The 12,001-nt window shown below is 46.7% G+C and overlaps 1 protein-coding gene across 1 annotated transcript in view; it reads right to left on the bottom strand.

Annotated features, from left to right (window-relative positions):
- TENM4 (teneurin transmembrane protein 4) overlaps window positions 1–12,001 on the bottom strand; it is a gene marked incomplete at both ends in the record, with an annotated part of 363,192 nt that overhangs the window by 35,302 nt on the left and 315,889 nt on the right. The window contains one exon of the mRNA XM_080612995.1: window positions 8,377–9,254. Coding sequence (XP_080469121.1) covers window positions 8,377–9,254 — 878 coding nt within the window. The remainder of the gene's footprint in view (window positions 1–8,376; window positions 9,255–12,001) is intronic.

The raw sequence follows: 12,001 nt of genomic DNA, 5'->3' as shown, positions 1-12,001 counted from the left end.
TACAGCGTGTGAGGTTTGGCAGAGCTTGGTTCCCTGTAAAACAGCATGCCCTGTTACGGGTCAAAGCTCCCTTTATTGCCCATCTGAAGATCTGGCTCCACAAGGCCCTTTGCCCTCCAGGCAGCTGTGAGCCACATCTTGGGCAGTCCATTGGTTTTGAGTTTCTGGGCTTGGCTGCAAGTGATGTGAAAGGATTTAATTCCATGTGGGAGATGGTGACCTTTGAAACTAATTGGGCACGTAAAGGACCTAAGCAAAAAGGCTTCATTTGGGCTAAATAATGCAGTGAAGGTTTGACTTGGGCCCAGGGGGAAAAGGAATTACCATACAGTGATACCATCTCAATGAGCTAATCAAGATAATTGCTGTATTCTTGATTTAAGCAAATACATTAATAAGAATTCCCAGGCTCTGGAGCAGACAAACAGCAACTGCTTAGAAACTTTGTGAGAGCTGCTAGCAATTTTATCAGGTCGAGTGAGAAAGCAGCAACAACAAAGACGCGAGGAGTCACATCCCACCCTTTGTCTTTGACTTGAGGAGTGGAACAACAAGAAGCTGTTCCCCTGGCAGGGTTTCCAGATCAGCTTCCTCTGCTGCTGATTATCACTGTCACAAGTTCAATGGGAAGGCAAGGCTTTAATCCAGTTACTGGACAAGCTGAGCAGCGCTGCATTAATTGACAGCAAATGTCAAGCTCTCTGCAGAGGCAGAGAAGGTCTCTGTAATGCTAAAATCATCAAAGAAGTCCTAGATAGGCCTTTGGGGACAGGCTAATTACTGCAGGGAGTGAAGTTTCACTCTCCAGGAAAGGGAAACTTCACCATTATACACTGAACCTTACTCAGCACTCAACCCAATAACGCAGGATTGTTACAGCAGGCTTTGGTGTAGGATGTGTGAAAGAAGAGTTGTGCTGTGAGCAAGCCTGCTGCTGCCTGCAGACAGCGCACATCTCCTTCCACTGCAGAAATGAGGGGACAATGGGCCAGTCCAGCCTGAACGCCTGGAGGACCTGGATTCCCTGGTGTGCCCTAGAGATAGACCTCCAGTATCAGTGTATCCTGCCTCCTTCTCTCCAGAATCACAGCAACATTCCCATACGTCACAGCTGTTTGCAGCCTTATGATAAAGACTGAGAACAACTCGAGTTGCTCAGATTGCTGCTCTAGTGGAAGGTGTCCCTGCCTGTGGTTGGAACTGGATGAGCTTTAAGGTCCCTTCCAACCCAAACCATTCTAGGGTTCTATGACTCTACGAAATGCCCTGGTAAGAGCAACAAACAAAGGGGAAACAGAAATGCTGGATGTGTATACATGTAGTGTTGCCACTCCTGCAACACCACTGCTCTTTCAAGTTGGATGTCTGGTTTATGGATGTCTGTGGACAGTCAGGTAAAGGTAAACCTTAGAAGGACGTTCTTCATGGGACCACGAGGGTAAATTGCCAGGTGAATTTACCTTTCCTCTTAAGTTTTTAAACAGTGGTGTCCAGCTTGCCCTGGCCCATAAACCACTATAATGTGCTGTGGAAAACATGAAGTTTCTCCTCAGAATTAGATATGATGTTGTCGTGGTTTAAGCCCCGGCTGTAAATTAGAACCACGCAGTCTACTTCCCCCCCCCCCCACTCCCCAGAGGGATGGGGAGGAGAATCGAAAGAATGTAACTCCCACGGGTTGAGATAAGAACAGTCCAGTAACTCAGGTATAACACAAATCACTACTGCTGCCACCAATAACAACAATGATAAGAGAAATAACAAGGGAAGAAAATATGATACCGCTCGCCGGAAAAGAGCTCGACCGAAAAGAGGACGTGCCCTTCCGGGTAGCTCCCAGTTACATTCCCCGGCATGACGTGCTGTGGTATGGAATACCTCTTTGGCTAGTTTGGGTCAGGCGTCCTGTCCCTGCTTCCTCCCGGCTTCTCCTCCTCCCTGGCAGAGCATGAGACTCACAAAGTCCTTGGTCAGGGTAAACATTCTGACCAGCAACTGAAAACATCAGCTTTATCAGTATTATTCCCAGGCCAAAAGTCAAAACACAGCACTGCACCAGTAGAAAAAATGACTGCTACTGCTAAACCAGGACAGTATCCACCCCTTATTCCATACCATTCACGTCATGCTCAGATCCCACATTTTCAATATACCCTCACTCTCATCTCAGTGCACTCTTATCCTAGTGCACAGACCAATCCCTATAAAGCTGCTGAGTCCATTCGGTCCATGATGGTGGGCTCCATCTCTTGTAACAGTCTTTCAGAGCAGGAGAGGCCCATTGCAAAGTCCACCCCTCGATCATGAGTCCATCTCTATGTTGCATCTCTGCCCTGATGGCCTGAAGTGCCATGGGCCCATCAGGCTCAAAATAATTCACCCTCCCCTGCAGCAGTCTCTGCAACTTCTCGGGGACTCCACACAGCTGCCTTCCATCTCCAACGCTTCCAAAGCACTGGAGGGGCCCAGTGGATTAGATACTCGCCCATACTGTCCCACACACCGTGACACTCATGGCTGTCCAGCCTTGGGGAAAACCTCTCGGTCCCCCTGTATTGTCTAAACCCAGACAAGACCCAAACCTGACTCTGCTCAACTCTCGGGATCCGACAAAATGGTCGTGGGTAGAACTCACTCTGTGTGTGTGCCAACATGGTGATCCCCATAACAATCAGCAGGCAGGTTCCAAGGGTACCCAAAGGCCATTCAAAACCTTCAAAACTCTCAAATGCTGCTGCTGTACTTGTCACTGGGGCTGGTGTAGCTGCTGTGCTTGAAGGCTCTCTCACCACCAGCTTCTCTTCTTCCGAGTCCAGATCTTCCTCCTCTGCCTTGCTGGGAAATGCTGCGTGGTCTCCTGCATCCTCCTGCGGCTCGGGCTCACGAAGCTCGGCGGGCTGCTGCTGGGGAATGCTCTCGGCCACCGCGGGGCTGGGCTCGGCCGTGGGGCTCGGCTCCTCCGCCGCCTCCTCCCGCTGCTCAGCAGCCGCCTCCTTCCCCTCCTTGGCAGCCGCCTCCTTCCCGGCCTCCGGCCCCGCTCCTGCCGCCTCTTGGTTCCCGGGGCCGCTCCCCCGGGCCGCTTCGGCCGCCGCCGGCTCCCGGGGCCGCTCCCCCTCGGCTCCCCGCAGCCTCACAAAGACGGAGGCGAGGACGAGGGCCAGGACGGTGAAGAGCAGCGGGACGGCCACGTACAAGTCCACGGCCACGTCCATCCCGCCCTGCTGCCGGAGCCCGCCCGTATCGCAAGCCATTACCATAAAGTACAGTGAAACAAGAACCTTAGCCCAAGGCCCACACTTGATAAACACTAACACAGCAAATACCGGCTCTAAGTAACCTACAGCATATTGAGACTGTGAGATCAAAAACAACAACTTTGAGAGCCAATAAATCAGCATTGTGACGAGTGACTATTAATCTAAAACACTGAATGCTTATCACAAATACGATTAGACACACTCCAGTCAGATCTGTCGTTATCTCAACCCTTCGTGCCCCACGTTGGGCGCCAAAAAGAACTGTCGTGGTTTAAGCCCCGGCTGTAAATTAGAACCACACAGTCTACTTCCCCCCCCCCCCACTCCCCAGAGGGATGGGGAGGAGAATCGAAAGAATGTAACTCCCACGGGTTGAGATAAAAACAGTCCAGTAACTCAGGTATAACACAAATCACTACTGCTGCCACCAATAATAATAATGATAAGAGAAATAACAAGGGAAGAAAATATGATACCGCTCGCCGGAAAAGAGCTCGACCGAAAAGAGGACGTGCCCTTCCGGGTAGCTCCCAGTTACATCCCCGGGCATGACGTGCTGTGGTATGGAATACCTCTTTGGCTAGTTTGGGTCAGGCGTCCTGTCCCTGCTTCCTCCCGGCTTCTCCTCCTCCCTGGCAGAGCATGAGACTCACAAAGTCCTTGGTCAGGGTAAACATTCTGACCAGCAACTGAAAACATCAGCTTTATCAGTATCATTCCCAGGCCAAAAGTCAAAACACAGCACTGCACCAGTAGAAAAAATGACTGCTACTGCTAAACCAGGACAGATGTCTTTATTTCTTGGCCATGAGCACAACAGAAATAGGAACTTCACCTTCCCCCTCAGCCATCACTGAAAGCCCTCAGCAGAGCACTTCCCAGCTGCTTGTGATCGCAGGATTTACCTAAATCACTTAAACTTACAGCAGATTTCATGATGTTCTGATACAGAAACCAATAAACTAAAGGTATTGAATGTTGGTTTGGTTCACATCATCTTCTTCACTTTCTTGGACACCAAGGAACTTAGATTCCACCCTGCCTTGCCTGCACTTATCCCTGCATTTCATGTTTGACTCATGCAAATCTTCTATCTGGTAAAGAATATATCTTAAGAAAGGCCTCCAGAGCCATGATCTAAGATACAAAGATGCTGCTTCTCATGGTTGGTCACTCCAACAGTCAGGCAATGTCAGTCTCAAAATATCCTGCCTTCCTACCAACTCGAGTGTCTCTGGCTATGCTTTCCAGCCCCTTACCCTTCCCAAGCCTTTCTGTGCTAGAAAGTCACTGTAGGTGACAGTTTTGTGCTGACATGCTGTGACCTAGACACTTTCCAGTCTTCACACTAAGATAAACAGATCAAGCCTCTTTCTCCCCATGAATGCATTTTGGTAGTGCTTTTCTGCACAGCATTCAATTTGCACTGTCCTTCATAAACTGCAACCATCAGAACTGACAGTCTCATTGATGCTGTACAGGGATAAAATCAGCTTTCTACTACCTACTACAAGAAAAGCAGGATGAGAAAATGTGTTCATTTTATTTGCCCATCCAAGCAACAGGTTTGACAGATTTGCCATGGAATTATGCTGAGGATCACACTGAATGACTTGATGCTTTGCTCACTACAACCTCTAGAGTCAATGCTCAGCGCAGTTCTTTAGATGTGGCCTGTTATGTGTGTACCCCAGCATTAGAAGGTGTAAGAACATATTTTGTTTAAATGAAACCTACTTTATCAAGTAATTTAAGTCTCTCACCTTCATTTACTGATCTTTGCATTTTATTGGTCTGATTTTATGTATTTTTCTCATGTTACACATGCAAAACCTGGGTAGAATCGATCCCTGCTGATTCACCTGAAACAATCCCATTGGATCATAGAATCCTAGAATGGTTTGGGTTGGAAAGGACCTTAAAGCTCATCCAGTTCCAAACCTCTGCCATAGGCAGGGACACCTTCCACTAGACCAGGTTGCTCCAAGCCCCATCCAACTTGGCCTGGATAATTCCCTACTGATTACCTTTGAGAGCTATCAAAGCGCAAGTTCTTGAGCCATTTGATGTGTACTTTTAACAGCAGAGAAGAGCAGACTGATCTGCTTTCCAAGTCCCTAGTGGACAGGTTAGGATAGGATAGGATAGGATAAGATAAGATAGGATAGGATGAATAGTGATGTTCTCCAGTTCAAGCAAGGAAGATTTAGACTGGGCAGATAAAAAAGCTTTCTAGCAATAACAGTAAGATAAATACATTGCTATCAGTAGCAATATTTATGAGTAACTTAGATGACTTTGATAGGATCTATATGGCCAAATCATAGACACCTGCATCTGAGGTATATAGACATCTGCATCTGAGGTAATCATTCTGGACTACCTTTACAGAGAGAAACCTTCAGAATCCAACTCATCTCCTAAAGCAGATACCGGACGTAACTCATAAGAAACACAACTTGAAAGTGCCTGCTTCTCTCCGTTACCTACAAAAGGATGCTGAGGTAACACTCAGATACAGACTTCTACCCTGTAGTTCTATAAAGTTGCATCAGAATCTGTCAGGAACAGTTAAATGCAGATAACTGATCACGGGTTTGGATGAGGTATCTCTGAAGACACATTCCCGGTTCTGTTTTCAGTGAATCATAGAATCATAGAATCATAGAATAGTTTGGGTTGGAAAGGACCTTGAGATCATCCAGTTCCAACCCCCGTGCCATGGGCAGGGACACCCCACACTAAACCATGGCACCCAAGGCCTCATCCAACCTGGCCTTGAACACTGCCAGGGATGGAGCATTCACAACCTTCCTGGGCAACCCATTCCAGTGCCTCACCACCCTCACAGTAAAGAATTTCTTCCTCATATCCAATCTAAACTTCCCCTGTTTCAGTTTGAACCCGTTACCCCTTGTCCTGTCACTACAGTCCCTGATGAAGAGTCCATCCCCAGCATCCTTGTAGCCCCCTTCAGACACTGGAAGCTGCTCTGAGGTCTCCACACAGCTTCTCTTCTCCAGGCTCAACAGCCCCAACTTTCTCAGCCTGGCTCCATACAGGAGCTGCTCCACTCCCCTGAGCATCCTCGTGGCCTCCTCTGCACTTGTTCCAACAGTTCCATGTCCTTTTTATGTTGAGGACACCAGAACTGCACACAATGCTCCAAGTGAGGTCTCACGAGAGCAGAGCAGAGGGGCAGGATCACCTCCTTCGACCTGCTGGTCACGCTCCTCTTGATGCAGCCCAGGATACGGTTGCTTTCTGGGCTGCGAGCGCACACTGCAGCCGGCTCATGTTCATTTTCTCATCGACCAACACCCCCAAGTCCTTCTCTGCAGGGCTGCTCTGAATCTCTTCTCTGCCCAATCTGTGCTATCATCTAGTGCTGGCGTGCTCAAGTCAAGATTTCCATAGCCCAGCCACTGGAGAATACTGTCTTCCATTCAGCTCTAAAAAGCTTTCTTATGACTCTTCTGAAGTGCATTAAAGGACCAGAATGATGACTTTCACAAATGCTCTATTTTGTTGGACAGCAAGAAATAATGGATCACTGTCATAAATATATCCACAGATATAAGCTGGATTTTAGCTTCTGTCTCATTTTATCTCCTTTAGATTTTCAGTCACACTTTAAAAATAAAAGATGATGTTTGAGGTATAAATCTGACCATTATTAGCTGTAATGTTTAGTTTGCTTTACTCTCCATGGCTACATCTGTTTTCAAGCACAGAAACTATTGGGTTCTTTGCAAAAAGACAATACAATACCGCCTTAATTTGGCACAATGGTCCTGACAATATAGCAGGCTTCCACTGCTATAGAGAAAACCACCCTATCTTTCCTCCCTAAAGCCCCCCTCAAGCAAATCCACTGTAAGAGATGGAAAGGTATTAACTTTGATTCACTGAGGAATATTGCTCTTGTAATCGCAAGCAGAACATTGATGGGATGCAAATAAACCTTTCAAAAGATTCATCACAGTTTCGATCAGTTCTTTTTGAGGCAGGAGCACTAATGGTGAGTATTAAGCAAAGATATTAGCAACTGGGCCTGGAACATTTTAAAAGAAGACCCAAAGCAAGTGCATGTCTAACACAAGAATATGTGGGTTTAGGCAGCTTTACTTCCCTCAGCCTCTTTATTTGACAGCTTTTTTCCTTGTATTCTTGGGAACTGTCTATTTTAGCCAAATTGGACTCTTACAATGGGTCTATTATTATGGTAGCTGAACACTTCCATGTACCCACTCAAACCATATGGGAAATTATGCACTAAAAGGAGTGTTCCAAAGAGGCTTGACTTGAAAATATAAATGAAACTGAGGAAGAGGGAGGTAAAAGGCTTCTCAACAGCAGGATGAATTTGCAGAGCCTCCTTCCAGGTGCCCTTCATTCGGTTATCTATCTTTTTCCAATTTGAATCAGAAATGTGTTGTCTTCATGGTAGTTATAGAAAGGGAATTGCTAACAGTAATGCAGGGAAGCCCAAATCTTCAAGCAACTGCCATCTCTGGGTTTTTAACGCATCCCGTCTTCTCTCTGCTCAAAAACCTCTTTGGGGCAGGGATGGTCTTGAACAGTTCTGAGGCTATTTTTAAAGCTTAGTGAGGCCAATGACAACAATAGAGATCAAGCAGCCCATTAATTACAGACTCACTGTCTGAGCAAGCTGTCATTGGTCATTGCCAGTTGTCATTCTACATCAGCCCTTTTACAGAAGCTCAAAAAGGACACCGCAGCTTGGGAAGGGGGTGAAAAGCTGTAAAAAAAGAGGATCTGATGGAACTTTGACACTTCCAAAGCTTTCAAAGCCAAGAAAAACTCTCTGACAGCAACCTAAATACCCAGGCCTGACTGCATGTAAGGAGAACCAGGTGTCCAAATGACTTAGCTGATTTAAAACTCAGCAGAAACTGTCTGACTCTTGACTTGATAGAGGGAGGTTATTCAAACTCTAATGTAGTTCTTTCCAGTATTTAGTGTTTGATCCAATATTCTCTGTTCTGGCCATTTTATTTGGACTATAATTCTGTCCAGCGAATTAAATTCTATCAACCTTTCATGGTTCAGAGAGCACAGAATGAAGTCAGCAGCACAATATTCATAAGGTACTTACTCGTAAAACGTTGTCCAACCGTTTTCATTGCTTTTAGTGGCAAGGAGACCAGAGTTGCCGTGGTAAGTCATCATGGCCACTTCATGCCCCTGTGTTGTTACACTCTTGAGTGCGCTGTTGGTACCAATTGTCACCCAGTAGACTTGGCCATCAGGCACCACCAGCCAGAGGGGCATCCCTGTGGAATCTCTTCGGATATTGACCAAGTTGCCATTATTGTCAGTGATCAGGGTTATATCTCCATCTCCAGAGTAAGTAAAATTGTAAAGATAATCTCCAGTGGTAAGGCTCTGAGTATAAAGGTGCTTCCCACTGGTGTCAAACAAGTAGAGTTCCTGGTCTATAGGTGAGGATAACTCATATAGGTTTTGTGTGTTGAGGAATGGTTTGTTTTTCCGAATAAAGCGGATTCGGATATTCCCAAGATCAGCAACATAGAGCTCCCCATCCGCACACACCGCGAGGGAGGATGGCGCATTGAGTTTGGCATCCTTGGCATAGCCATCATCCCCTGAGAAGCAGTCACAGTTAGCATCGTTCTTGCAGTCACAGCTGCTTGGTGCACCAGCAACGAGGGATATCTCTCCATTGGTGGTGACCTGCCTGATGCGGTTGATCTTCTTCTCATCAGTCTCAGCAATATACAGGACCCCGTTATGGGAGACAGCCAGAGCAGTGGCAGACTCCAGCGTGGCGTGGATTGCCACCTTGCTAAGGAGGAAGTGATCCATGCCTGGCACTTGGCAGTGCATGGGCCTCCCTGCCACGATGCGCACTTGGTGGTTCTCAGATATCTGCAACACAACATTATTGTCCAGGACGTAGAGTGAGTTATCCATTGGATTGACTGCCAGATCCGTGGGCCATTCCAGACGAACCTTAATGGCAAAACAACACAAGGAAATTATTATAGCAAGACCCTTTTTTATGGCATAATTGTTATACATCAATCACAATGAGGATGTTTCAACATGGGTTGAAAGGAGAAAGGGTAAAAGAAACACAGCTGCTTGATATGGTGGTTGTAGGTGACACAACCCTGGTGTGAGTGAGGGGTCTTAGCTCCCAAGTCACATGTAGTAGACACCTGTGGACACCCACACTCCACATTGCAGCAGCGGTGGGAGCAGGGTGATGGACAGAGGCAGACTCAGCTTTCTTCATCTTGCTATGAGGTGTCAGGGGCTGTGGAATGGGCTCCAGTACCCAGGGAATGCAGAAGTAAACCAGAAGATCTGAAGATTCATAGAACCACAGAATTCCGGACTGGTTTGGGTTGGAAGGGACCTTAAAGCTCATCCAGTTCCAACCCCTGCCATGGGCAGGGACACCTTCCACCAGAGCAGCTTGCTCCAAGCCCCTGTGTCCAACCTGGCCTTGAACACTGCCAGGGATGGGGCAGCCACAGCTTCTCTGGGCACCCTGTGCCAGCGCCTCAGCACCCTCACAAGGAAGAGCTTCTGCCTAAGAGCTCATCTCAGTCTCCCCTCGGGCAGGTTCAAGCCATTCCCCTTATCCTGTCCCTACAGGCCCTTGTCCCAAGCCCCTCTCCAGCTTTCCTGCAGCCCCTTTAGGCACTGGAGCTGCTCTAAGGTCTCCCCTTCAGGAGCCTTCTCTTCTCCAGGAGGAGAATTCAAGGGGATTTCCCCTTTTCAAACAATGCTTTTTAAATTGGTGGAGCCTGGACCTGGCAGCAGAGAGCCAGGACTGGGAATTTTGTTGTGTGAAGTGCTATGAAACCCATCAAACAAAAGAGCGATCCTTTTACTAAAGGATGTTCCAGACAAGTGGCCAAGCTCCTCTGGGTAAATGACAAGGAGGGATAGACACAATAGTGGCAGCTGTGGCAGCGTGTGTGTGTGTGTCTAAGTTATAAGCACAGATTTTCTTCTTGATGCTGCAAAAATGCAAAATAGCAATTCACAAGGAATTCAGGCAATTTCAATTCAGGGATTAAAGACCTTCTATCTTCAGAGTGGTTTGCACTTCGGTTTTAGCACAGCGGAAGAATGGGTTCAAGCAATAGTGACACGTCACAGTTCTGTTGCCCAGTGAATGCTCCATCCCTGGCAGTGTTCAAGGCCAGGTTGGACAGAGGTCTGAGTGACATGGTCTAGTGTGAGGCATCCCAGCCCACGGCAAGTGGTTGGAACTGGGTGATCTTAAGGTCCTTTCCAATCCAAACCGTTCTATGATTCTATGCTGATAACCCATATAAACAAATAAATGGAAGAAGTGACTAGTAATACCATGAGTGGGTGAGCACCAGAAGGTCTCAAGCTCTACTTCTGCAGTACCCTGTCTTTTCAAGCCAGACTACTCTTTTAGTTGCCAAACCTAAGAAACATTTAGCAACCGAATTCAGGGCAATTTAATTGTATTTGGTTTTATAAATACATGTAAATCGTGCATTTAAAAGTTATTGCATTTTACTTCAGGTTTACATAGGAAAAAAGGAGTCAACATTGTGCTGAAGGCAACCAACCAACGCTTATATGTTTTCCTAATGTTCCATCTTCTCCATGGTAGAGGTGTGGAGGGTGACTGAATAGAACAACAGACTGCAGCCATGTGGTTTTAATCTGTACTCAACAGCATAGAATAGAATCATAGACTAGTTTGGGCCGGAAGGAACCTTCAGAATTCATCTAACCCAACCCCTCTGCATTGAGCAGGGACATTCTCAAATAGATCAGGTTGCCCAGAACCGCATCCAGCCTGGCCTTGAATGTCTCCAGGGATGGCGCATGCACCACCTCTCTGGGCAACCTGTGCCTGTGTTTTACCACCCTCATTATAAAGAGTTCCTTCCTTGCATACAGCCTGAATCTCCCCTCTTTTAGTTTAAAACCATTACACGATGTGCTCTGGGATCTTAGCATGTTCAGCAGGGATGTGCACTGCCAGGATCTCCCTGTTTCTTTGTTTCGAACATCCAGTTTGGAAGGATGTTTCATCCACCCCGGTTGCTGCTTCTTCTTATTTGTTTGAGGTGACTAAATTTGGGGGGGAGGGTATTTAGCATCTATAAATATTATATTTACAACCTTATTGGAAGGAGGAGGAGGAGATGGCAGCAGGCTCAGGTCCAGCAAACCATCTCTCACTGTGATTTTACTTAAAACCAAGAGCAAGAAGAGACCAGATGCTGGGGATGGACTCTTCATCAGGGACTGCAGTGATAGGACAAGGGGTAACGGGTTCAAGCTGAAACAGGGGAAGTTTAGATTGGATCTAAGGAAGAAATTCTTTACTGAGGGTGGTGAGGCACTGGAATGGGTTGCCCAGGGGAGTTGTGAATGCTCCATCCCTGGTGGTGTTCAAGGCCAGGTTGGACAGAGCCTTGGGTGCCATGGTTTAGTGTGAGGTGTCCCTGCCCATGGCAGGGGGGTTGGACCTAGATGATCTCAAGGTTCTTTCCAACCCTAACTATTCTATGATTCTATGATTCTTATTTTTAAAGCCTGGAGTTGAACATCTCTGCCACAGCCATGTTTCACTTTTGATGCTTTCAGTCATGTTTGAATCCCTTTCAAATTTTATTTTATTTTGTTTTATCTAATTCTATTCTATTCTATTCTATTCTATTCTATTCTATTCTATTCACATCAGACACAAGGTATTT

The sequence above is a fragment of the Psittacula echo genome (assembly GCF_963264785.1).
Source record: "Psittacula echo genome assembly, chromosome: 3".
In the NCBI taxonomy this organism is placed as follows: domain Eukaryota; kingdom Metazoa; phylum Chordata; class Aves; order Psittaciformes; family Psittacidae; genus Psittacula; species Psittacula echo.
Note: the sequence above shows the minus strand (reverse complement) of the source record. Positions and strands in the feature narration are given on the sequence as shown.